This window comes from Erinaceus europaeus, chromosome 13 (genome assembly GCF_950295315.1).
Source record: "Erinaceus europaeus chromosome 13, mEriEur2.1, whole genome shotgun sequence".
NCBI classification, from domain to species: Eukaryota; Metazoa; Chordata; class Mammalia; order Eulipotyphla; family Erinaceidae; genus Erinaceus; species Erinaceus europaeus.
Window position 1 is genome coordinate 21,043,596 of NC_080174.1, and position 24,927 is coordinate 21,068,522.

The window sequence follows — 24,927 nt, forward strand, 5'->3', positions numbered from 1 at the left end:
AGTGGATATCTACTGAAATTTTTAATTTTGTTTCATGGAAAAGAATTCACCTTTAAGTCTGAGTTTTTATTCCACGGGGATTTGTTCAAGCATTTCTATAATTGTTTTAGGACTAAGTATATAAAAATTACTACTTCCATAATGTTAGACTTCTGGCCCATTAAATAAGTATTTATTATATAATAATTATGTATAATAGTGTAGCTTGTCCCCTGCCCCAAAGTAGAATATTTTACATGGAATTCTTTTTTTTTAAATATTTATTTTATTTATTTATTCCCTTTGTTGCCTTTGTTGTTTTATTGTTGTAGTTATTATTGTTGTTGTTATTGATGTCGTCATGGAGAGAGGAGGGGAAGACAGAGAGGGGGAGAGAAAGATAGACACTTACAGACCTGCTTCACCGCCTGTGAAGCGACTCCCCTGCAGGTGGGGAGCCGGGGTTCGAACCGGGATCCTTATGCCGGTCCTTGTGCTTTGCGCCACCTGCGCTTAACCTGCTGCGCTACAGCCCGACTCCCTTACATGTAATTCTGTCTCCTTCTCCTTACACATGAAACATGAATGATGGTACAAGATAGAACTTGGCTTTTTTTTCTGTCTTTTTTTTAATTTTTGAAAAATAGTGGGTTACAAGGTTGTAGACAATTACAAGGTATAGTTCGACACCACACCCACCACCAAAGTTCTGTATTTGCACCTTCCCAAAGATAACCACCATAGTTTACACAAGGTCTTAGAAATAGTTGGCTCCTGCTTTTTTTTTGCTTTTGCTTTTTGTTGCTTTTGCAAGTTCATGTATATCAGTTCTCTAGAGTCCACATATGAATGAAGCCACCGAGTACTTGTCTTTTATCTCTTTTCTTATTTCACTAAGCATAATCACCTCCATTTCTACCAAAGGACACAACATTAATATTGCCTTTTCTATTGCAAAGTAGTATTCATGGAATATATATATATATATATATATATATATATATATATATATATATCTTCTTTTTTATTTTTAATATTTTAATATTTATTTATTTTCCCTTTTTTGTTGCCCTTGTTTTTTTATTGTTGTTGTATTTATTATTGTTGTTGATGTCATCGTCGTTGGATAGGACAGAGAGAAATGGAGAGAGGAGGGGAAGACAGGGGGAGAGAAAGATAGACACCTGCAGACCTGCTTCACCGCTTGTGAAAGGACTCCCCTACAGGTGGGGAGTCGGGGGTTTGAACTGGGATCCTTATGCTGATCCTTGCACTTTGTGCCTCGTGTGCTTAACCCAATATAACTTCTTTATCCAGTCAACTGACCATAGGCATTCAGTTTGTTACCTCCTTTTTTAAAAGCTGAAAACTTTTCAAGTGGTAAAGCAGTTTTGCGGGTGTCTCTCTCCCTTCTCTATCATACACTTCCCTCTCAATTTCTAGCTGTCTCTATCCAATAAACATAAAGTTAACAAAAAAAGGCCAGGAAACACCCCCTTTTAAAAAAGCTGTTGTGAATAGTGCAACTAACCACACACCCCCATGTCAGGTCAAATGTAGAGCATTTTATAAGGAATTACATCTCCTTACACATGACATATAAATGGTATAAAATTGCATTTGAGTAAAACATTCTTCTTACTAAAGTTACTTTCACAAGGTACCAGATGGTGACACACCTAGTTGAACACACGCATTAACATGCCGAAGGACCCAGGTTCAAGTCCCCAGTCCTCACCCAGGAGGGGGAGGGTCAAGAGCAGTTAAACAAAGCTAAAGTTGTCATTTTCTCTCCCTTTACTTTTTCTGTTTCAAAATAAATGAATGAGTACACATTTGTTAAAGATAGTTTCACAAAGTATTTGAAGATTTGTATTATTCAAGTATCATTTTACTTAACACTTTTTACACCATTGTTAATAGACTCAGCCTAGCAGAATAATTTGGCTTCCAGAAAAGATCAAGTTTATTGCAGGCCTGCAGGGAAGGTACCTACAGTGCCAATGCAGGAAACCCAGGTTGAATCCTGGTAGCTACTTCATTGCGGGCAACTCCAGTGCTAAAGTAGCTCTCCCTGTGTGTATTTCACCTTGCCTTGCCTGCTTTCACCTTTGCCTTTCGTTTCTTATTTTCTCTCTATCTTTCCCTGTCTCTCTTTTTCTGTCTTTTTCTTTTGTTCCCCAAACCTTCTTTCCTCTTTCTTCCCTTCCCTTCCCTTCCCTTCCCTTCCCTTCCCTTCCCTTCCCTTCCCTTCCCTTCCCTTCCCTTCCCTTCCCTTCCCTTCCCTTCCCTTCCCTTCCCTTCCCTTCCCTTTCCTTCCCATTTCCTTTTCCTTCCTCCCTTATTCCCACCCTCCTTCCCTCTCTCCCTTCTTTCCTTCCTTCCTTCTTTTGTCCCTTCCTTCCTTTGTCCCTTCCTTCCTTCCTTCCTTCCTTCCTTCCTTCCTTCCTTCCTTCCACTCTTTCTTCTTTTATAAGAGTACTGCTCAACTCTGGCTTATCGTGACACGAGGAATTAAGCCTTGAACTTCTGGGGCCTCTGGCATGAATGACTATTGTGTAAGCCGCAATGCTATTGCCCTACACGTTTCTCTAAATATGAAAAAGTCAGCCCTGATCAGTGAAGTCCCAAAAATGACAGGGAAAAAAAAAAGGACAAAAACTGAAAAATAGACATACTTGCATTAAAACATGGCCAATGTTTATGAAAAGATTTTTCAAAATTATCCAATTTCAGTCAACCTTCTGGAAGCATTTTTGTTCTGCAAATCATTGCTTATAAAGCATATATCCATATGCATATAGTTTGCTAAATAGTTGCTTTCTTGTAAATGCAGTGTATCCTCAGACTGCTAGATTTTAGTTGTATAATATGTATCTGAGAACGATGAATCACGTTTGTAAATTATATATTAATATATTCATATTAAGTCATTCTACGTATTTCATTTTCAGTGCCGTTAGCATATGAATTCCCATACCATGTTAATTTTCCTTGTAAGTTATGGCTCGTTTAATACTCCCAAATTGTACCACTTAGAATTCTCATTTGCAATTTGCTGAGTGTTGTCTCTCAGGCTTTGTTTACTATAATTCATTCAGGGGCAGTGACATTGCAGAGATGACCCTCGTGCATTATATATTACATTCTACTGCCATTATGTACATACTGAACTTCACCTTGAACTGTGTAGCCTTTTACTATATAATTGTATAATGTAGCCTCCTTATTATATAATTCCTATCTCAGCAGTGTGTTTGGTGGCAACTTCTGAGGGCATGTTATTTGGAGAAAGGAACTAACAATATTTAAGTCTCCATCTGATTCTGTACTCCTACATTTTTTTAAAATTTGTTATCAGTTCATAGTTTTCACCAGTCAGTAGCATTAAATAAGAAAAAAGCTTTCTTCAGAGCCACTTAGAATTTTTATGACAAATTTTCCCAGTTTCTCAGCCTAAAGATAATGAAGAGAGTTAAACTAGGGTAGCTAACTCATCATAGTTTTACACCTACCTCATTTTCCTAAGTTTTCTGTATTATGTATGAAGCTTTTCTTAAAAAAAAAAATCCTAAAATATCATCAGGGGGCAAACTTTAGCAAAGTGAAAACACACTAAATGATATATATAGTAATCAACCAGATAAAAGGTAGCAAAACATTTTAAATGTGGGGGCGGGTGGTGACACATCTGGTTAAGCGCATGTATTACAATGCGCGAGGAGCCAGGTTCAAGCTCCTGGTCCCCACCTGCAGGGCCAACCTTTATGAGTGGTGTAGCAGGGCTGCAGGTGTCTCTCTGTCTCTCTCCCTCTCTGTCACCCCTTTCCCTCTTGATTTCTGGCTGTCTCTATCCAATAAATAAATATAATAAAAAAACTTAAAAAACATTTTAAATAATATAAAATAATATTACCTTGGTGTAACATGATTACTTGGAAAGTATTTATATTATGACCTATCTTAAAAGTCGTATATCAAATTCAAATAACTTAAGTATCTAGAAGGGATAAATCTTATTGTATTTCAGTTATACCACACAAAGGCTGTTTTTCTTTGAAAATGTAATGCTTGATTAAAAATAAAACTTCAGAAATGTATTACGCACTTTGCCCAGCTCCCAGTTTCAACTTCAGGAACAAGATAAAGTTCTTTTAGGTATTTATTCATTTTTATCTCATATATTTTAATAAGAGAAACGCAGGGGTAAGGGTGGAGAGACACCAGAACACTGCTCAACCCTGGCTTATAGTGGTACTGGAGAATAAACCTGTGACTTGCAGGGGGAACCTCAGGCATGAAAGTCTTTTGCATAACCATTATGCTACCTTCCCAGCCCAACAAGATAAAGTTTTCATGAGAACACATTTTAAAAATAATCTTTTTTTTGTTTATCAACCTTCCCATGTTATAAGTGTTAACCTAATATTAGAGTACAAGTTCTCATAAACTTATGTTATTAATTATGTTATTATGTTATGTTAATACATATTGAGACAGGAAGCAAAGGAGATGAATGTATTGGGTTTATTCATTTATTTATTTATTTATTTATTTCAGATAAAGACAAGAGAGAAATGGGGGGAGAGGATAGGGCAAGAGAAAGAGAAACACCCCTGCAGCACTGCTTCATTTGTGAAACTTCTTCCTTCCAGATGTACACTGGTGTCTTGAACCCTGGTCCTTGTGTATAGTAATGTGTGCACTCAACCAGATGTGCTACCACCCGGAAACCCCTGTGTTGGTTTTTAATTTTTGTGACTCCAGCCCTATTCAGCTTCCCAATGGGAGGTCATTAGTGTATTATCTGACGCCAGTCAAATTTGATTTCCAGTTTCTAAAGAACATTGTTAAGAAGGATCTGGTCACTTCTGAACCCATTCATTTGTTGTCACTCATCAGGACCTTTGGGTCCAGTGTAATTAAAAACTGTGTACATTTTCAGCAAACTTTGGCAAAGTTATCAAAGTTTAAGCTATGCAGCCTTTAGGAAACACCCTCTGGTTTTGGCCTGGCTGGGCATCAGTGATAATCCTTCAACAAACCTACCTCCAGCCTTCCATTTTAGCAGGCAAGTTTAGATGCTGACTTAGACAGTCTTTCTTCAGAGTCCAAAACGTAATGTTTTCTGTTGATTTTCTGCCCACTGACTAGTGAGATATTTGTTGATCATCTTTAATGGCCACTTATATGTCACGTCTATTTCTAATGCATACCAGGTATTTCACTAGCTTTGATTCTTCTCAAACTCTCTTTTAATTACATTGTGGGAATGTAACTTGGTGCATTCTCTCCCCAAAATACTACTGCCATGCTTTCTCTGATTCACTGTACCTTCCTTTAGAGAGATAAGCACTAAGCATTTAAGTGACCTGAGTTAATTAACCTCAGTTAATCAATGTGCATTTTTAAAGTTTTCTTAACTTAGAGAACTGACTTGATTCTTGCCTCTAGAATGAACTTAAACAAGTTGACCATGGGGCAAGGGATAGATAATACAGTTGGTTATTTAGATCACATCTTGTTGGGGTCTTGAAGATCTGGACTGAATTAAGTAGAACTCTGTAAAATTGTTCATATTACTCAAGACTCTGAATTCAAGCCACACTCAAAACTTTGGGACAATTTAATAGTAGAAGTTTTTAAAATAGCCACTTTTACAATTAGGGTCCTTCGTACCATCCTTCTCCCAAAATTAAATTCTCTGCTATATTCCTACTCTCTATGAAGATATTTCTTGATGGAAGAAAGTAGATAAAATGGCCTCCTCAGTTTCTTTTTCTTTTTTTTTTCTTTTTTAAATATCATCTCGAGGTATATAATTTATACTACTCTTAAACTGCTCCCAACAACTGAACACAATAATGTGTCTGAATAACCACAATAATCGGGGGTCGGGCAGTGGAGCACTGGGCTAAGCACACATAGTACAGCCCAAGGATTTGCACAAAGGTCCCGGTTCCCATCCTAGACTCTCCACCTTCAGAGGGGTCTCCACACAATTGATGAAGCTGGTCTGTAGGTGTCAGTCCTTCAGCCCCCCTCTCTGTCTTCCCCTTATCTCTCAATTTCTCTCTGTCCTACCCTAATAATCTTCTTCTTCTAACGTTTGCCCTTCTTCCGTAGCCAGTCAACAGCGTCAGGTTGAAAGCTGTCAGGAGCTGCTTGTTGCTGGCTTTGAAAGTGACTGGGATCCATGTGGATTCAGTCGGCTAGGAAGGATCGTCAGTTTCCCCAATGAATGGGTACTCACGGATGCACCACGAGAAGGTCAATCCAATGCAACCCTAATAATAATAATAATAAATAAATAACAGCAACAACAAAGTACCTTATGGGTAGGGATTGTATCTTTTGATGGTACTGATGATGATAGACAATATATATATATACATAAATATATATATATATATTTAATCAGAGCACTGCTGGGCTCTGGTTTATGGTGGTGGTGTTGGTGTTTGGGAATTGAATCTGGGATTTCAAAGCCTCAAGCTTGAGATTCTCTTTGCATACCATTATGCAATCTCCCCCTCCCCACCCAGCCCACTAAGATTCTTGTTCAAATTTCTGTTCCACGGCTGATCATTTTTTTATAGTTCTTTCATTTTATTATTGTCTTACATAAATTCATCCTCAACAAACAGATTTGTAAACAAGTGTAGGTAAGTTTCATGAAAATTTTGTGTATAAGCCTTACTTATTCAACTAATTTCTATTTTTTAAAAAGGGAAAATATCAAGATTCCAAATGCTAATGATTTTAATAGTTAAGAGCAGTTTAGAGCTTTTCATCTATGTTGCCTCCACAAATTAGATATATGTTCCTTAGAACCAGTCTAAGATTTAACATTTAAGGCCCAGAGCCATACCCTTATCTGTATAGAGCAAAATGGGTTAGTGTCTTTTGAATCATTATCATTCTTCTTTGCTGAGCAATTTCATCAAAAATGATTCACCTATCTATACCCCCACTCCCTGTGAACCGTGGCTCTCAATTCATCTCTGAGAAATCTTCTCTAATTAACTATGCTCAGCTCTGATCAGCCTTTTGCTTTAAACTCCCTCAGTATGTGTCTGGTTTCCAGGGTGCAGAGAAAGTTAAAAAATATAAAGCAACCATCTTCCTAGGAGACACAGTTATAATGAATATTGATTTTAAGAGCAATCCCAAGTCCACTAGTATATAAAGAGTAACTGTATTACCACATATACCAGTAGCATGTGCATGCTATTTGTGCATAGTAAATATGTATGTGGTTCTTCTACTCTGTTCCCAGGCACATTACTAACATGATCACATGTGGCATTGCTTGTTCTAGGCTCCCAGGTAAAGTTGCTGTCTCCTGTGCTTAGAAGCCGCAAACTACTTAGTAAAGTAAATCGCAGCTAGAGACTTCATTTCATCCTTTCCCTGGCATCACCCCGCCCTATCCCCCCACAACTGAAATCTACTGAATTTTTTTCTGCTTTCTCATAGATAAGTTATTAAAAACTCAGGAGTAAGTTTCCTACTTAATTATCCTGGTGACAACTGACCTTTTCCTTTAAAGCCCTGTGTTGAATTCATTCTGTGTGAGACTACTAATTGTAGTTGTATCTTACTTATCGCTGCTGTCTAATAAAACCGGGCAGGTGAGATACCAAGCCAATGGCATGTTGTATTCAAGGAATATTTAATTTAAATTTAGCCATGTGCCGATACACTTTTCCACTATTTTCTGCTCTATCTCATTTTCTCCTTCACCTCTTGTGTGTGTAGTTAGAAGAGAAATGTCATGTTGTGTGTTCACCCCTTCTGTTACAGCAGGTTTATTTCTGAAAGTGCTGGGATCCACGTCTACATTGCCTTGCACCCATGAACTATCAAAATATTGGATTTAGTGAGCTACTACATTTTCACATTTTTCTGGCATTAAATATAAATATGCAAACTAGGAGTCACACACCACAGGTGCACTGTCTTTTGTTACATTATCTGCTGCCAAAAAAGTACTGGGGCTTATATCCTTTTTGGTGTCTCTGTCCTTTCTGTGTCAGAGACAGCAAAAGGCTGTCTTTACAAGGCTAAAGAAACTGAAGAGTTCCCTTTATGTCTATCTGGAGGCTTAAGATTCCAATTTTAAAAGACCAAAATGGAAGAGGAAACCTTTGTTAATCCATGGGTGACACTCATTCTCAGGCTAACAAGATGGTTGGATATGTATTTCCAAATAGGAACACAAGTAAAAAAAAAAAAAAAAAGGAAGGTAAAAGATGCATTCCAGAGCCAGAGAGAGAGAGAGATCACCAGGTAATATGTCTGGTGCCATGGTTTCTCTCCCTCTCTTCCTCTGTTTCTTTAAACAAATGAAAGAAAATTATTCCAGATGTAATGAAATCATGTGGCCCAAAGGTCCGAGATCCAATAAGCAAAAATATTCTACCAGATTTGACTATTGAATAAAGTCCTTTCTCAGAAATCTCATCCAGTTACTTACATTTACATCTTTTTGACCAGAACTAGCCTTAAGGAAGACTGAAAATATGCACATTTTTTGCTTACATATTCCCTTGAGAAAACCTGGAATTTTGTTGGTGAATAAGAAGGGAGAAAAAGAATAGACAGCAAAGAGTGCTGTCTACTTCAAAGAGAGTGTGTCTTATCAAGATTTCCACAGAAAATTATTTATTAATTTATACAGAATTTTGGACTATTGGTGTTGATTAGTGGGAAGACTTAAGCATTATTTAAAGATTTCTGACATAATCAAGTTAAATGTGAATTTTTTAAATTTGGAATAAGTAAAGTTTTTGGAAAATTTTAGTATTGAAAATTTCACTGCAATTTTGCATCAGCTAATAACCAATTTGTGTCCATAGTAATATATTTTTTTTTTAATTTTTTTAAATTTTTTATTTAAGAAAGGATTAGTGAACAAAAGGATAAGGTAGGAGGGGTACAACTCCACACAATTCCCAACACCCAATCCCCATAACCCACCCCCTCCCCTGATAGCTTTCCCATTCTCTATCCCTCTGGGAGCATGGACTCAGGGTCGTTGAGGGATGCAGAAGGTAGAAGGTCTGGCTTCTGTAATTGCTTCCCCGCTGAACATGGGCGTTGACTGGTCGGTCCATACCCCCAGTCTGCCTCTCTCTTTCCCTAGTAGGGTGTGACTCTGGGGAAGCTGAGCTCCAGGACACATTGGTGGGGTCTTCAATCCAGGGAAGCCTAGCCAGCATCCTGGTGGCATCTGGAACCCGAGTAATGAAGCTGAAGGGTTGTCATTCCACACGTGAAGTCTCTGGATACATTCTGGGGTGAAGCATGTTGAGGTAGCAATCGTTGCTTTGGTTAGTTTGTGATCGGCAGATGCAATGTTATTTGGTTTGGATTGGGAGATGCATACGGGAAAGTGGGCCCTATCCAAGGGTTCCAGGACTGGGGGAAGTAGGGGCTCTATAGTGAAGATGTGAGGTTCCTGCTGTCTTAGGGTTCAAAAAGACAACCGATAGTTAATATTATCATCACATTATTTGTTAATTGGGTTAACTTTGAAAAGTCCCTTTGTTATGGTTTCCTGGACAGTACCCAGTATCTTGTATATAGCTGTGCTATTGGAAGCTTCTAATCTACTTGGTCTAGGCTTTTGAGAGAGTCCGCATATCAAATACATAGCCTATATATTAAAAAGATTCAGTTTGTCTTTTGAGAAACTTTGAGACATACAATTGATTTCCCCCTCTCATATTAATTAACTACTGATTTATATGTCTACATTTTGCTAGGAGTGTACATAAACACCATTCCCACCACCAAAGGACTGTGACCCATCCCTCCCGCCCACTTCCACCCCCCACTGGCCCAGGAAGCTACATGCCTACCCCTCACCACTGGGTTTTTACTTTGGTGCCCTACTTACAATTTGATCAGGTCCTGCTTTTAGTTTCCCTTTCAGATCTTCTTAGTCAGCTTCTGTTGATGAGTGGGATCATCCCATACTCATCTTTATCTTCTGACTTAATTCACTTAACATAATTCCTTCTAGCTCTGTCCAAGATGGGTCAGAGAAGGTGGGTTCATTGTTCTTGATAGCTGCATAGTATTCCATTGTGTATATATACCACAGCTTTCTCAGCCACTCATCTGTTGTTGGGCACCTGGGTTGCTTCCAGGTTTTAGCTATTATGAATTGTGCTGCTATGAACATAGGAGTACACACCTCTTTTTGGTTGGGTGTTATGGAGTCCTTGGGGTATAAGCCCAGGAGAGGAATTACTGGATCATATGGAAGGTCCATGTCTAGCCTTCTGACAGTTTTCCAGACTGCTCTCCACAGAGGCTGTACCAATTTACATTCCCACCAGCAATGTAAAAGGGTTCCTCTGTCCCCACATCCTCTCCAGCATTTGTTGCTGCTGTCCTTTTTGATGTATGCCATTCTTACAGGAGTGAGGTGGTATCTTAGTGTTGTCTTGATTTGCATTTCTCTGATAATCAGTGACCTAGAGCAGTTTTTCATATGTTTGTTAGCCTTTTGGATCTCCTCTGTGGTGAATGTTTTGTTCATTTCCTCTGCCCATTTTTGGATGGGGTCATTTGCTTTTTTGCGGCTAAGTTTGCTGAGCTCTTTATATATTTTGGTGATTAGTTTCTTGTCTGATGTCTGGCATGTGAAGATCTTCTCCCATTCTGTGAGGGGTCTCTCTGTTTGTTTAATAGTTTCTTTGGATGTGCAGAAGCTTTTCAATTTGATGTAGTCCCATTGGTTTGTTTCTGCTTTGGTCTTCCTTGCAATTGGGTTTGATTCATCAAAGATGTCCTTGAGGTGTATGTGGGAAAGTGTTTTACCAATGTTTTCCTCTAAGTATTTGATTGTTTCTGGTCTGACATCTAGGTCTTTGATCCATTTGGAGTTGATTTTTGTTTCTGGTGAGATAAAGTGGTTCAATTTCATTCTTCTGCATGTTTCAACCCAGTTTTCCCAGCACCATTTATTGAAGAGAGCCTCCTTTTTCCATTTAATCCTTTGGGCCCCCTTATCAAAGATTAGATGCCCATAGGTGTTGGGATTTACTTCTGGGCTTTCAATTCTGTTCCACTGGTCTGTATGCCTATTTTTGTTCCAGTACCATGCTGTTTTGATGATGATGGCTTTATAATATAGTTTAAGGTATGGGAGTGTGATGCCTCCATTTCTGTTTCTTTTCCTTAAGATGGTTTTGGCAATTCTAGGTGTTTTCAGGTTCCAGATAAATGATTGTAGCGTTTGTTCTGTTCTCTTAAAGAAGCCTGGTGGAACTTTGATGGGTATTGCATTAAATTTGTATATGGCTCTGGGGAGAATATTCATTTTGATGATATTTATTCTTCCAATCCATGAGCATGGGATATCTTTCCATTTCTTGGTATCAGTTTCTATCTCCTTGAGTAGCGACTCATAGTTTTCAGTATACAAGTCTTTCACTTCTTTGGTCAACTTTATTCCTAGGTATTTGATTGATTTTGCTGAAACAGTAAATGGGAGTGATTTCTGGATGTCTTCTTCTTCAGATTTAGTGTTTGCATAAAGAAATGCCACTGATTTTTGTACATTGATTTTGTAGCCTGATACCTTGCTATATTGCCTAACAACTTCCAGTAATTTTCTACTGGATTCTTTAGGTCTTTCTATGTATACTATCATATCATCTGCAAATAGTGAGAGCTTGACTTCTTCCCTTCCAATCTGTATCCCTTTGATTTCTTTCTCTTGCCTGATTGCTATGGCAAGAACTTCCAATACTATGTTGAAGAGTAACGGTGACAGTGGACAGCCCTGTCTAGTCCCCGATCCGAGGGGGAATGCTTTCAGCTTCTCTCCATTGAGTATGATGTTGGCTGTAGGTTTGCTATATATAGACTCCACTATCTTGAGGAATTTCCCATCTATTCCCATTTTTTGTAGAGTTTTGAGCATGAATGGGTGTTGGATTTTGTCAAAGGCTTTCTCTGCATCTATTGAGATAATCATGTGGTTTTTGGCTTTGCTTTTATTGATGTGATGAATGACATTGATTGATTTACGGATGTTGAACCAGCCTTGCATTCCTGGGATGAATCCCACTTGGTCATGATGAACAATCTTTTTGATGTGTTGCTGTATCCGGTTGGCCAAGATCTTGTTTAATATTTTAGCATCTATGTTCATCAGAGATATTGGTCTGTAGTTTTCCTTTTTTGTTCTGTCCCTATCAGCTTTTGGTATCAGGGTGATGTTGGCTTCATAAAAGGTGGAAGGGAGTATTCCTGTTTCTTCAATCTTGTGGAATAGCTTAAGAAGTATGGGTATTAACTGTTTCCTGAAAGTTTTGTAGAATTCATTTGTGAAGCCATCTGGTCCAGGACTTTTGTTGTTGGGGAGATTCTTAATAACGGTTTCAATTTCTTTGGCTGTGATTGGTGCATTTAGATTTTGTAGTTCTTCTTGGTTCAGTTTTGGAAGTGCATAGGTTTCTAGGAATTGTTCCATTTCTTCCAGATTCTCTAGCTTGGTGGCATATAGTTCTTTATAGAAGTTTCGCAGAATTCTCTGGATTTCTGTGGTGTCAGTTGTGATATCTCCTGCATCGTTTACAATTCTATTAATTTGAGTCTTCTCTCTTTTTTGTTTGGTGAGTCTGGCTAGGGGTTTGTCAATTTTGTTTAATCTTTCGAAGAACCAACATTTGGCTTCATTGATCTTTTGTATGGTTCTTTTATTTTCGATGTTGTTTATTTCTGCTCTAACTTTAGTGATTTCTGTCCTTCTGGTTGCTTTAGGGTTCCTTTGTTCCTCTTCCTCTAAGTCCTTGAGGTGTCTAGTAAGGTCGTTCATTTGGGCTTCTTCTTGGTGTTTAATATGTGATTGTATGGCTATAAGTTTCCCTCTCAGTACTGCTTTCGCTGTGTCCCAAATATTTTGATAGGTTGTGTCTTCATTTTCATTAGTTTCCAGGAACATTTGAATTTCCTGTTTGAGTGAGTCTCTGACCCAGTGGTTCTTAAGGAGCATGTTGTTTAGTTTCCAAATTCTATGTCTTTTAATAATTTTCCGTTTGTTGTTAAAAGTTAGTTTTACTCCACTGTGGTCTGAGAAGATACTTGGGATGATTTCAATGCTCTTGAATTTATTGATGCTGTCTTTGTGGCCTAACATGTGGTCTATCCTTGAGTATGTGTTATGTGGATTTGAAAAGAAGGTGTATTCCAGTTTTTTGGGGTGGAGGAGTCTGAAAATGTCCAAGAGGTCTAGTCTGTCAATCTCTTCATTCAATTCTCTTGTATCTTTATTGGTTCTCTGCTTTGTTGATCTGTCTAAGTGCGAGAGTGGGGTATTGAAGTCTCCCACTATTATTGTATTACTATTGATGTATTTTTGAAATTCTTTCAGTAGGTGTTTAATGTATTTAGATGGTCCCTCGTTGGGTGCATAGATGTTAATAATTGTTAAGTCTTCTTGGCTGATTGATCCTCTAATCATTATTTAATGTCCTTGCCTATCTTTTATTACTTTATTTAATTTAAAATCTATCGTGTCTGAGATGAGAATGGCTGTTCCTGCCCTTTTTTGTGGACCGTTAGCCTGTATGATAGTTTTCCATCCTTTCACTTTAAGTCTGTGTTTACCTTGTTGTGACAGATGGGATTCTTGCAAGCAGCATATGGTTGGGTTATGTTTTCTGATCCATCCCCCCACCCTGTGCCTTTTGATGGGTGAGTTTAAGCCATTGACATTTATTGATATTATGGATTTAATGTATTGTAGTGCCATTGTTCTAAAAAACGATTTGTTTACTCTGATATATTACAAGTATTATAGTGATGTTCTTGTTTATAAGAGGTCTTTTAGTACCTCTTTCAGGGCCGGCTTGGTGATAGTTGCCTCCTTTAACTGTTGTTTGTCTAAGAAGGTTTTGATCCCTCCATCTAGCTTGAATGAAAGTCTAGCAGGATATATTATCCTTGGTTGAAACCCTTTTTCATTCAGGGCTCGATAGATATCTTGCCACTCCCTTCTGGCTTTTAGAGTTTGAGTGGAAAAATCTGCAGAAAGTCTTATGGGTTTTCCCCTGTATGTGACTTTTTGTTTCTCTCTTGCAGCCTTTAGGATCCTTTCTTTATCCTTACTTCTTCTCATTGTGACTATGATGTGTCTTGGTGTTTTCAGGTCTGGGTTGATTCTGTTTGGTACTCTCTGGGCCTCTTGCACCTTGATATCCTTTCTGTTATTCAGGTCTGGGAAATTTTCTTGTATTATTTCCTCTAGAATGTTTGCTTCCCCTTCCTCTCTTTCTTCCTCTGGCAGGCCAATTATACGAATGTTACTTCTTTTGAGATCATCCCATATGTCTCTGTTGTTGTTTTCAGTGTCTCTCAATCTCTTTTTAAGCTCTTTCACCTCTTTCTTAGTTTTCTCTAACTCATCCTCTGTCTGACTAATTCTGTTTTCTGCTTCTGTTAGTCTGCTTTCCCTTGCCTCAGCTTCTTTCTTCATTACAGCTATTTCAGCTTTCAGTTCTCTAATTGTCTCAAGATAATCAGTATTTTCCTTGGGTGTCTCAACTGTTGTTTCCCTAATACTGCCATTCCTTTCCTCCAATGTTGTTTTCATTTCTGTGATTAATAAGTTTATTATTGCTTGCATACTTTTCTTATCTATGGTTACTTCTGACTGATTTATGGTTTCTTCTGGGCTCTTGTCTTCATTCATTGGGGTAGCAGTTTTATTTGTTTTTAATCTACCCATTTTTGTTATTTATGTGTTTCTCTCTTTTTTTTTTTTAATGCTCTGTTGTTCCTCAGTTGTTGTGTTTTGAGCACAAGTAACACTGTACTAAATACCTTTATGACAATTGCACTCACCAACCTCCGGAATTACAGTAGCAACTGAAGTAAGTATTGAAGGAGTTTAATCATTACCAGTTAGCCAAACAATTTCTCCAGTCCGTGAAAAAATAGTAACCAAATCCCAGTGAAGAAAGAGAAAAGAAAGAGAGGATAGCAAGAATAGACAGTTATGAAAATCTACTATCCAGTGTATATTCTAGGGTAACAAGAGTGTAAAGGGAACTAGAGCAGAGATACACACATAGAGAGTCCACTCTGGGTCAGATTTCTTCCCCAAAGTAATTCACAAATTCAGAAAGGCAAAGAAGAAAGAAGTGTATGACAAGATAAAAAAATAATAATAATAATAAAAAATAAAAAAAGAGATAGAGAGAGATAAGAGAGAGAAAAGGGAGAATATAAGAAGAAGGGTTGTAATTAAAGAGCAGTGCGAGGAACTTCCCAAATGTGTTATCAGTGAGTTTAAAAAAAAAAAAAAAAAAAAAAAAACACAAAACAAAAAAAAAAACCCTGTTTGGTGGTATGGGGTATCCTGCTAGTAGCTGGTCCCAGGCACTGCTTATGGTGGGGGGGGGGGGGAGCGGCGGGAAGGATGTATGCTTGAAAATTAAAAGGAAGAAAAAAGAATTTTTTTCCCCTACTCTAATTCTTAACCCAAATTAAGTTATAGACAGCTCTTTGGTATGACTGCTGTGGCCCCTTATTGGCTGGCCTGCTAAAGGCAGAAAATCCTATTGTTTACACGAGATGTGTCCGGAGCTCAAAGGCTAGCCGCTTCTCATTTGTCCGCCATCTTCCGGGAAACCCCCCCCTCCAGACTTTTTTAAAGGATTTCTCAAAAATGAAAACTAGCTCCAAATCCTTTGATCCAATGAGAGCTATACTCAAGAAGTCTTTGGATCTGCTCTCAGGGTCACGGTGGACCCTGGATTCTCCCAAGAGGAAGCCCTCGAGCTAAAGTGCTCTCTCCGGGTCCTCTGCCCGCCGCGCTCTGCAACCGGCGGAGGAGCCGCCTTCCTGGGCGGGCGGAGGACAATGCCCGGCGCACTCTCCTTGCCCGGCGCCCTGGGAATTCTGGAGCCCCGCTAGTCCGTGTCACCTTTACTCTAATTCTTAACCCAAATTAAATTGTACCCACTCTTTGGTGTCACCCCTTATTAACTGGCCTGCTAAAGGCAGAAAATCCTACCGTTGCCGACGATGCGACGATGCCGTCAGAGCGCTCGCTGCCAGCAACTTCTCAGGCCGCCATCTTCCTCCGAGTCTCCCATAGTAATATATTTTAAATTATTACAGATCTTGTTTATTCAAAGCAAAGCACCAAGTATATGCTATGCTTTAGAAAAACATTATTCTAAAGTGTCTGTTACTTCCCTTGATATGATAATCTTATAAATAGGTCCAAACACAAATATAATTGCTTCAAGAAAATAGTTCACTTGAATAATGCTCATGCTCTGCATGTGCGTAATTCAGTTTTGAACATGGCCACCACTGCATTTGGAGGAAGCATCAGTGCTTTGGTGACTCTCCCTCTCTTTCACTAATATATATATTTGAAAATGTGTGCTCAGAACAGTGAAGCCCAGAAGATGAGAGCAGAGAGAGAGAGAACATGAGAGGGAGAGAGAAAGAAGTAAACCAGAATGTAAGTAAAAAAAATTGTTCGGATTTATAAATTAGTGTGGAAAGATCAGGATTGGAAGAGGATAAAGAATGCGTAGTTGGGAGTCGGGCAATAGCGCAGCGGGTTAAGCAAAGCACAAGGACGGGTGTAAGGATCCCAGTTCGAACCCCTGGTTCCCCACCTGCAGGGGAGTCGCTTCACAGGTGGTGAAGTAGGTGTGTAGGTGTCTATCTTTCTCTCCCCCTCTCTGTCTTCCCCTCCTCTCTCCATTTCTCTCTGTCCTATCTAACAATGATGCCATCAACAACAATAATAACTACAACAACAATGAAAAACAAAAAGGGAAAATAAATATTAAAAAAGAATGCATAGTGGCCATTTGATGTGGGTTTTTGTAATTGTAGATTGATGTTCATCCATTCTAGATGTAAAAGGTCAACATATAGGTATTACTGGTCTTCACATATAACTGTGTATTCCAATTTGGTAAGAGAGAAAGGTATGATATAATTGGATAGGTATGTCTTATTCTAAACCTTAACGAACAAGAATTTATTAGTATAATTTGCAATATATTAAATGATTTATCCATCTTCTCTGTGGATGAATGTTTCCCTAAAGAGATTGCCCTTTATTAATGTTTCTTCTGTCTTTGTTGCGCTGGGCAGATTTGATAAATGTTTCTCAGTAAGAAGGAGATAAAGTCATTTTCTATCTTTGCACTTACTACTTTATTCCCCCACGTTGTTCTTTCAGTTTTTCCCTTTTTAAGCCTCCCTTTTACTTCCTAGATACTTTGACTTGAATAGACTTAGGATGAGATCACCGTAATTTCTGTAGAAATTTTATGAAGATCCTATCCTCTAAGATCTTTACATTAACTTGGCAGCAATATCACACATAGGGAGTCTTTGACAGAATGTTAACTCCAACATACACTTGCTATATGCAACTCTTTGACAAGCATTTTAAAATTCCTCTGAATGATGAATTCAAATACCAGTACAGAGAAGATTTGGAGATTTGTGAACTGCCAAGACAAAAAAATCGTTCCCAGTGTTTCAGATACATTTTCTCCTTCCTTCCCCAATCAAAAAGGAACAGGAGGACTGAAGGTGTCAAGTAAATATTTATATTTTAACTCACAATTGAACATATTTTTAGTAGCTACCTGAACTAAGTTAAATACTTTTAAGAAGATTATTATTTGTTTGTAGGTGCAAACCAGCTATGATGTGACACGCTATGAAAATAGTTTCTCTCTATTCTGGATTCTGGAACAACTTCTACAAAAAGAAGCTGAAGAAGGCAGCACATCAAGTAAAGGGAATGATGACCAAGAAATCAAGAAATTTCTGCAGAAGCATGATGAAATTATTTTCCAACTCTCTGATACATTTCCTTTATTTACTTTTTATTTATGGAGACTAGGAGTTCTCTTGAACTCAGAAGAGACAAAGACTTGAAAACAACTTACTTCCTTAGTAATCTGCCAAGTGTTAGAAGCATATTAGCACTGCACAAATGAAGACCTTGTGTTTAAAATATTTCTGAAGCTAGTTTAAAATGAACATTTTTAAATGAATCTCTAAATATAATCATCAATTCAATATAAGTCTCAACTTGTATATGAAAGATGATTTTTATTATAATCATTTTCAGTTGAGAATGCCCTCCAGATCCCCATGTAACATTAGTTATATGTTACTCAATCTAGCTTAATTCTGTTATTCTCTGAAGCATTCAACATTTTAAAAGAATAATGTAATCAATGTAAAAGGTAACAGAAGAAATCTTAAAATACGTTGTTTTATCAACAGAATATTTAAAATAAGGGGATCTTAAGTGCAGTTTTTAGGGACGGGGAGGTGGCTTGTATTAGGGATAGAGTGCATATTTTATATGTGTAGGTATTTTGTACCTGTTCAATCCTTAGCAGCACATAAAATGCTAAGTGTTCTGTTCTTGCTTGCTTTCCTTCACATACATTCAAACTAGAAAAAGTTGAAATGCAGGTTTTGCACCTCCTTTTTTTTTCCCTTACATCATTTCACATATAAAATTGCCAATCATCTTAGAAGGGACTTTTATTTTTATTATTAAATCATTTTAGGGGAGAAAATAATGATTTACAAAATAATTGTCACCTGAGTGCCATATGTTACCTCCTCAAGATTGACATCTGCCCTTCATATTCATTACTGACACTGTCTTTCACCATTGTGCATGAAGCTGAACAAGTTTTTAACATTTGGGAACCTAATTGCTTTTTACAGTGCTAATTAGTTGTTTAAGACTCTCGGCCAAAACCCAAATTTAAATTATCTGTGTTATTTTTCAACAATATTAGTCTTGACTCTATTGATTACATATGATATTCCTGTTCCTGCCTAAATGTAGTTGTAATGTGTAATTAAGTCGTTTAAGAAAAAATTTCCAAATGCTTACATCTGTCCAGAAATATACTTTATACTTATTAAAAGGTCTGAATTCTCTAGTGACACAGCTTCATTGACTTTGTTTCAATTAGAAATACCATAACCAACTAGCTTAATAAGCACACATCATATACTTATGCAATTTGGAATACTACAAATGTGCCTTGTTAATTATGTGTGATATTATTTCATAAGTTAATTACCATTACTATCATTAGTATTTTAAGAAAAAATGGTAATTCTATTTAAAGTGTATACAGAAGTGGAATATTATCTGTCATGATTAATTTCTATGGAGCTTTGTGGTAGAGCAACTGGTTAAGTGTACAAGTCTGCACATGTCTAGCATTCTCTTTCCCTCTCTCTCTCCCCCTGTTCTCTCAGTTTCTCTTTCCTATCAAGTAAAAATTGAAAGAAAAAAAAAAAAAGGCTGCCAGGAGTGGTAGATTCATAGTGTTGGTACCAAGTTCCAGGGACAACCCTGGTAGGAAAAGAAAAAAAAAAAAGCTACTCAAACTCAGTGATGGCTTTGCATCAAGCATTGTTATGTAACAAAGAAACCATCAAATCTCAGTGGCATATAAGAAGTGCTTCTCAGATGTCTTGAGTTCACCTGCAGATAAGACCTCTTAACTGGGCCCTGGTAGAAAGCTTTACCCAGGGCACAGATCACAATGGGATAGATTACTTGCGGTAAATTTTGGATTTTGGTCTCTTACACATGTGCTTATTCTGGAGCTAGAACTGAAGGGAAAGAAGCTAATCAAGGAAAAGCTTTTCCCCTGACAAAGGAAAACTGACTAGAATAGAAGGACTTACTACGGAATGTTATACTGTTATTTCTACCTACCTACCTTGGCCAGATTAAAATAAATCAAATGGTGCAGTCCAAAGAAAATGTAAAAAATTTTACCCTCCACCTTGAGTGGGCAAACCTGTAAAGTGAGGTAGCAAAGAACAAGGGATGAGAGGTTAGAGAATTGGGTAAGTAATTTATTCCATAGCACATACCAGTTTAACACAAGAGGAATATCCCAGATTCTGAGTTAAATAGAAATTTTCCAGTAAATTGATTCCCAGGACACCTCTAAAGGCACTTAAATTAATAACAGTACACAAAATCCGCAATCCAGGATATATTCTTGTCATTCCCCCATCCCTCCCCTAATCATTATACAAGACTGGTAAACATATAAGCAAGAGAAATAACCCTTTCTTCCCACTGCAGGCAGTCAACATAATGATCCGAAGAAGCCATTTGTAACATAATAGATCTCTTTAATTTCAGTAGTCTTGAAAGCTTTGAGATTTGAAAATTAGCCTAGAAAATGTATTCATTATAGAAAAAAATTAAGCTAGGATCCTCATTAATCTACTGGGTAGAAATGCATTTTATTTCCAGTTGACATTATTGCATGTAAAAATTTAACTTTAGATAATTTCATGATACCTAACCCTTCATTATCCTATGTTTCGGTCTATAATTGTGTTATCTTTGTATTAAGTTCTAAATCCCCTACTGGTAAAAAACATGATAAATTGAGATACTTGTATCATTGTGTGTATGTAAAGCAGTGAAAGAGAACAAATACAACTTAGCAGTTTTGATTTGATTATTATCTACAATTTTAGGGATAAGAGTAACAGAAGGAATATAAACTAGGCAGCATGGAGACGAAAACAGGATGGAAAATAAAAAGCCAATAGCCAGTCCTAAAAATGAAAGAAATTATAAAAGTGATAAAGAACGCTAACACTCATACAGTATTTTGTATGTGTGTAAATATAAAATAAATGTCAAACACTGAATTAAGTATACCAAAAGTAAAGATGGAGGAAGTTATGAAAGTGAGGGTGAACACAGTATTTATGTATCTGTTTAAATATAAAATAGACATCAAACACTGATTTAAGTATATCAAAGTCAGTCTACTAAGATGCCAAGATATGCAGGTGATAACCATAGCAGACTATAATCTATAGAAAAATATTTGTTTTTCTCTCTGCCAACTGGGTGGAGCTTAGTGCCTGCACTATTCCGCCACTCCGATGGGCCTTTTTCTTTCTTCACTCTAGAGGATGAGAGATGAAGAGAGACAGAGAGATAAGGAAAGACACCTTAGCACCACAGCAGTGCCGCACCATTCATGAAGCTTCTCTCATGCAGGCACTCCCATGGAGTCCTCGCTGGGGCCTTAAGCTTGGGTTTTTATACATGGTCCTAAAGCATTGTTTCTCAAAAATAGTCCCTAGGACTGTAGTGTCAGCAACACATTTGAATCTGATAAAACGTAAATTGTAGGGCCCCACAGTTAATGTATTACAGCATTGGGAAATGTTGGGGCAGAGCTCAGCAGTCTGTATTTAATCAAGTCCTCTCCATGATTCTGAAGTCCATTCAAGTTTGAGAACCACTGTGGCAATCACTGTTTTCACTAAACAAGAGTCCTCAATTCTGGTAAACTCATGCAGAAAGTAAAAATTCAATGCTCTTCAATTACTTAATTGAATTTTTAAATTTCTTCCTGTGTCTCAAAATTCTGAAATACAGTTTTGGGGGAACTAAATCATTCAGAATTCACTTAAAATGACTAACAAGTATATAAACATATAGGCCAAGTAAAAACCAAACAAATGTTGTATCAGAGCCATAAAATAATTAACTTGGATAGTATGCTGTTTTGTTACGTAAGCCACAAAGTTTACATCTGTCCCTTATCACACTGAAAGAAGCTGTGGTTCTGTGGTTTCTTTCTCTCTCTGATTCTGTCTCTATCTGAAAAAGTTATCCCAGAGCGGTGAAGTTCAGAGATTAAAAAAAAAAAAAAAAGCTCTTGCATTGCTACATTTAGCTCTTAACTTCTTCCCAAAAATAATGTCTTTCTTCTGCTGGCATTTTTATTATTATACCTTGAGGTTAAGTGACATAATTGCCACTTTCTGCTTGAATTTTGGTATAGATTGATGAACATTACAGATAGAAGCAGAGATGATGTTGATTTGAAGTTGAAAAATGAAGGTATCATCAGAACATCCATCTTACTCCAAGACAATCTTTGCGCATGTGGTAAATAAAGCATGGTTACAAATATATTATTCTGTCTCTACCCTGGAGATGGAATTCTATTCTTTAAATCCTTCTAGAATGTAGTAAGCTATAAATAAGTGAGAATGAATAAATGGTTGCCTCTTTTTAACTGTCATGCTTAATGTATTTCTTATGTCTTTACCATTTGCCCTGTAAGCTTCAATCAGAGTCACCCAAGGACATCGTGAGAGAGAAGAGCTACCATCACTTTTAGTTTCAGTGACTTTAACTACTAAGTCATTTTCATGAATGATTAATCACTTCAGAAACATCAGAAATGACAGACAACAAATCGGCAGAGGAAGAGATGTATTTGTTCTGACTTCTCTCTTATACACACACTCAAATTCAACATCCATTTTATAAAAAGAGATTCAAATGCCTTGAAGTAAATTCCAAAGTTTAAAAAGGTAGGTTTCCATTTTAATATTTTACTTTGTGACCTTTAAGGGGTGATCCCACAAGCATTGGTTGTGGCATCTGTGCCCTTTCGCCCAAATGAGCAATGAGTGTGGCTCAGATATTGACATTGTGATGACAATGACCTTCTTCTAGAAGAGAACTCCAGAGCCAAGGCATGACTCTCATGGCCGTTTTGTGTGTGCATGTCCTCATCCACAGTCGATAAACAAGACATGAAGTGTTCCAGAGCTGACTTGGCACCTTATCTATCAAAATGATAAAGATCTTGAAAAGAGTTCCAAAGACTGAGCTGAGAGGATGTATATTATAAGCCAAACAGCAAGCAGAATGAGAGGCAGCATAGAACTCTGAGAATTCCCCGTACTTCAGTTGAATATAGTCATACTATTCCTGTGTAGAACTAAAAATCAATTTCTGATGCTAGTATGATCTTGGCTCATGACATATTGTTGTTTTAAATAGACTTCTTTCCACACATATCGAGTCCACATCCTTGCTACCACCATTTTGTGAAGGCATATGGCAACACCCAGAATATATTGCGCCTGATATGTGCTAGCACTTCACTAAGTCTTTAAAAACTATTGTTTTGTTTAATCCTTCAAATGATCTTATGAGATACATTATTACCCTGCTAGATGAAAAGCAAGTTCAAAACATGTAATAAGTAGTTTGTAAAGTTTTTTATTTCAATGTTGTATTTATTTCATGAGCTAGAAGGATGGAGGAGGGAGAGGCTAGAAAAAAGCACACTGTCATATGTAGTACTAGGAAATATCCTAGCTTTGCAAAAGTGGTAACTGGGCACAGTGTATAAAGTTACCCTAACAAAGAAATTCTAGCTTGCAATTTTTTTCCTGAGTGTTCTTTCTAGATATATGCAGTATGTATTTGTGATAAGCATTCTGTTGGGAAATTCATACTTTGATAAGGAAAAATGAAATGATTGAAATATTTCATTATATTTGGGGAAAATTGTAGTATAGTCTAAGAGATTTTCGATTGATAGCATTTATTTAAGTGAAATAGGTACTGAATTCTGCTCTAGCATCTGACTGCTTTGTAAGCTAGTATGAGTAACACTTTCTGAGGATAAAACAAGTTAAGTCTTTCAAAATGCAGGGATCAAGATCAGACAACCGTATATGGATTAGAGTTAATTCCTAAGTCTTAGAAATAAATAATGCATGTGCAGCATTGCTTCTCTGTGCCGGTTCACAAATCATACCTTTATTATTATTATTTTTTGGTAACAAATATAAAGAAAAATATCTGTTTTGTAATTAGAATTGATCATCATGATCTTGTTGACAGTATTTGATATTTGTAAAAAATATTTATTTATTCCCTTTTGTTGCCCTTGTTTTTTTATCGTTGTTGTTATTAATGTCATCGTCCTTGTTGGAAAGGACAGAGAGAAATGGAGAGAAGAGGGATGACAGAGAGGGGGAGAGAAAGATAGAAACCTGCAGACCTGCTTCACCGCTTGTGAAGCAACTCCCGTGCAGGTGGGGAGCTGGGGGCTCGAACCAGGATCCTTCAGCCTGCCCTTGCACCTTGCTCCATGTGCACTTAACCTGCTGTGCTACCACCCGACTCCCTTTGTATTTGACATTTCTAAACCATCTTATGAAATAGAAAGCAAAAAGTTTTATAACTCTTTATAGCACAGGGGAAAGACAAGAAAAGTGAATTATTTAAAGCACCTTAGTGATATTTCCTCCCCAACAAACAACATTTCAGGCAGCTCTTATTGACTCATTGTCCTTGGTTCTGGGAAAAAGAAAATTTAATGACTTTTCACTTATGCTCTGCCTTGTCATTCAGCAATATAATAACTGTTCAGATATTATATTCAAACAAGAGTAAAACTCAGGAAAGAACATGTAGAAAATACAGATGAGAGGGCAATGATGTCGGTTATGAAGGAACAAAGGAAAGAAAAGTGAACTGAGACCCATTATTGCTTAAGCCGCCTTGTAATTTAGGGCTACTAATTTAATAGATTTATTTTTCTCTTTATAGTATAGACATGATTTTTTTTTTAAGTTTTAATTTGTAAAGAGCAAGTTGTATCTGTGTTTCTCCTAGGAAAACATGTTTCTTCTGAATGTATCAATAAATGGTAAGACTAAAAATTCTACTTGTTTTAATCTCTTCTTGTCTTCATGGATAATGTTCCAAGATAGATATTTAAATGTTTAACAAAGTGTAGTACTTTGTTGAAGATGGAGGGTGATGTGTTACTCTATCATGTAAAATAAATCTTTTATTTCTTCACTGTTGACATGTTTAAGAAGATAATCTCACTGCATGATTATTTGTGTGGATGAAGCAAGATGATACATGTCAAAAGCAACTTGTGAGCTTTGAAGTGAAAATAATACTAAGATTCAGGAAGATGGCACAAGGGTTGTTCAATTTTTTCAGGTCTGAGGCTTAGGGGTTCCTGGCTTAATTACCTCTAGTATCATAAACCAGAGTTAAAAAGTGTTGTGGTTAAAAAGTGGTAGTGGGATCAC

At 37.2% G+C, this 24,927-nt stretch overlaps 1 protein-coding gene across 4 annotated transcripts in view; it reads left to right on the forward strand.

Moving 5' to 3' along the window:
• The window catches only part of MEI4 (meiotic double-stranded break formation protein 4), a 250,338-nt gene that overhangs the window by 193,286 nt on the left and 32,125 nt on the right, over positions 1-24,927 (forward strand). For 3 of the 4 annotated variants that reach the window (XM_060205418.1, XM_060205417.1, XM_007521946.3), the window contains one exon: positions 17,674-22,091. The exons of the other annotated variant lie outside the window; for it this stretch is intronic. In XM_060205418.1, coding sequence (XP_060061401.1) covers positions 17,674-17,922 — 249 coding nt within the window. In that variant the 3' untranslated portion in view covers positions 17,923-22,091. Of the gene's footprint in view, positions 1-17,673; positions 22,092-24,927 lie in introns of those variants that run through there. 4 annotated transcript variants of the gene reach the window in all.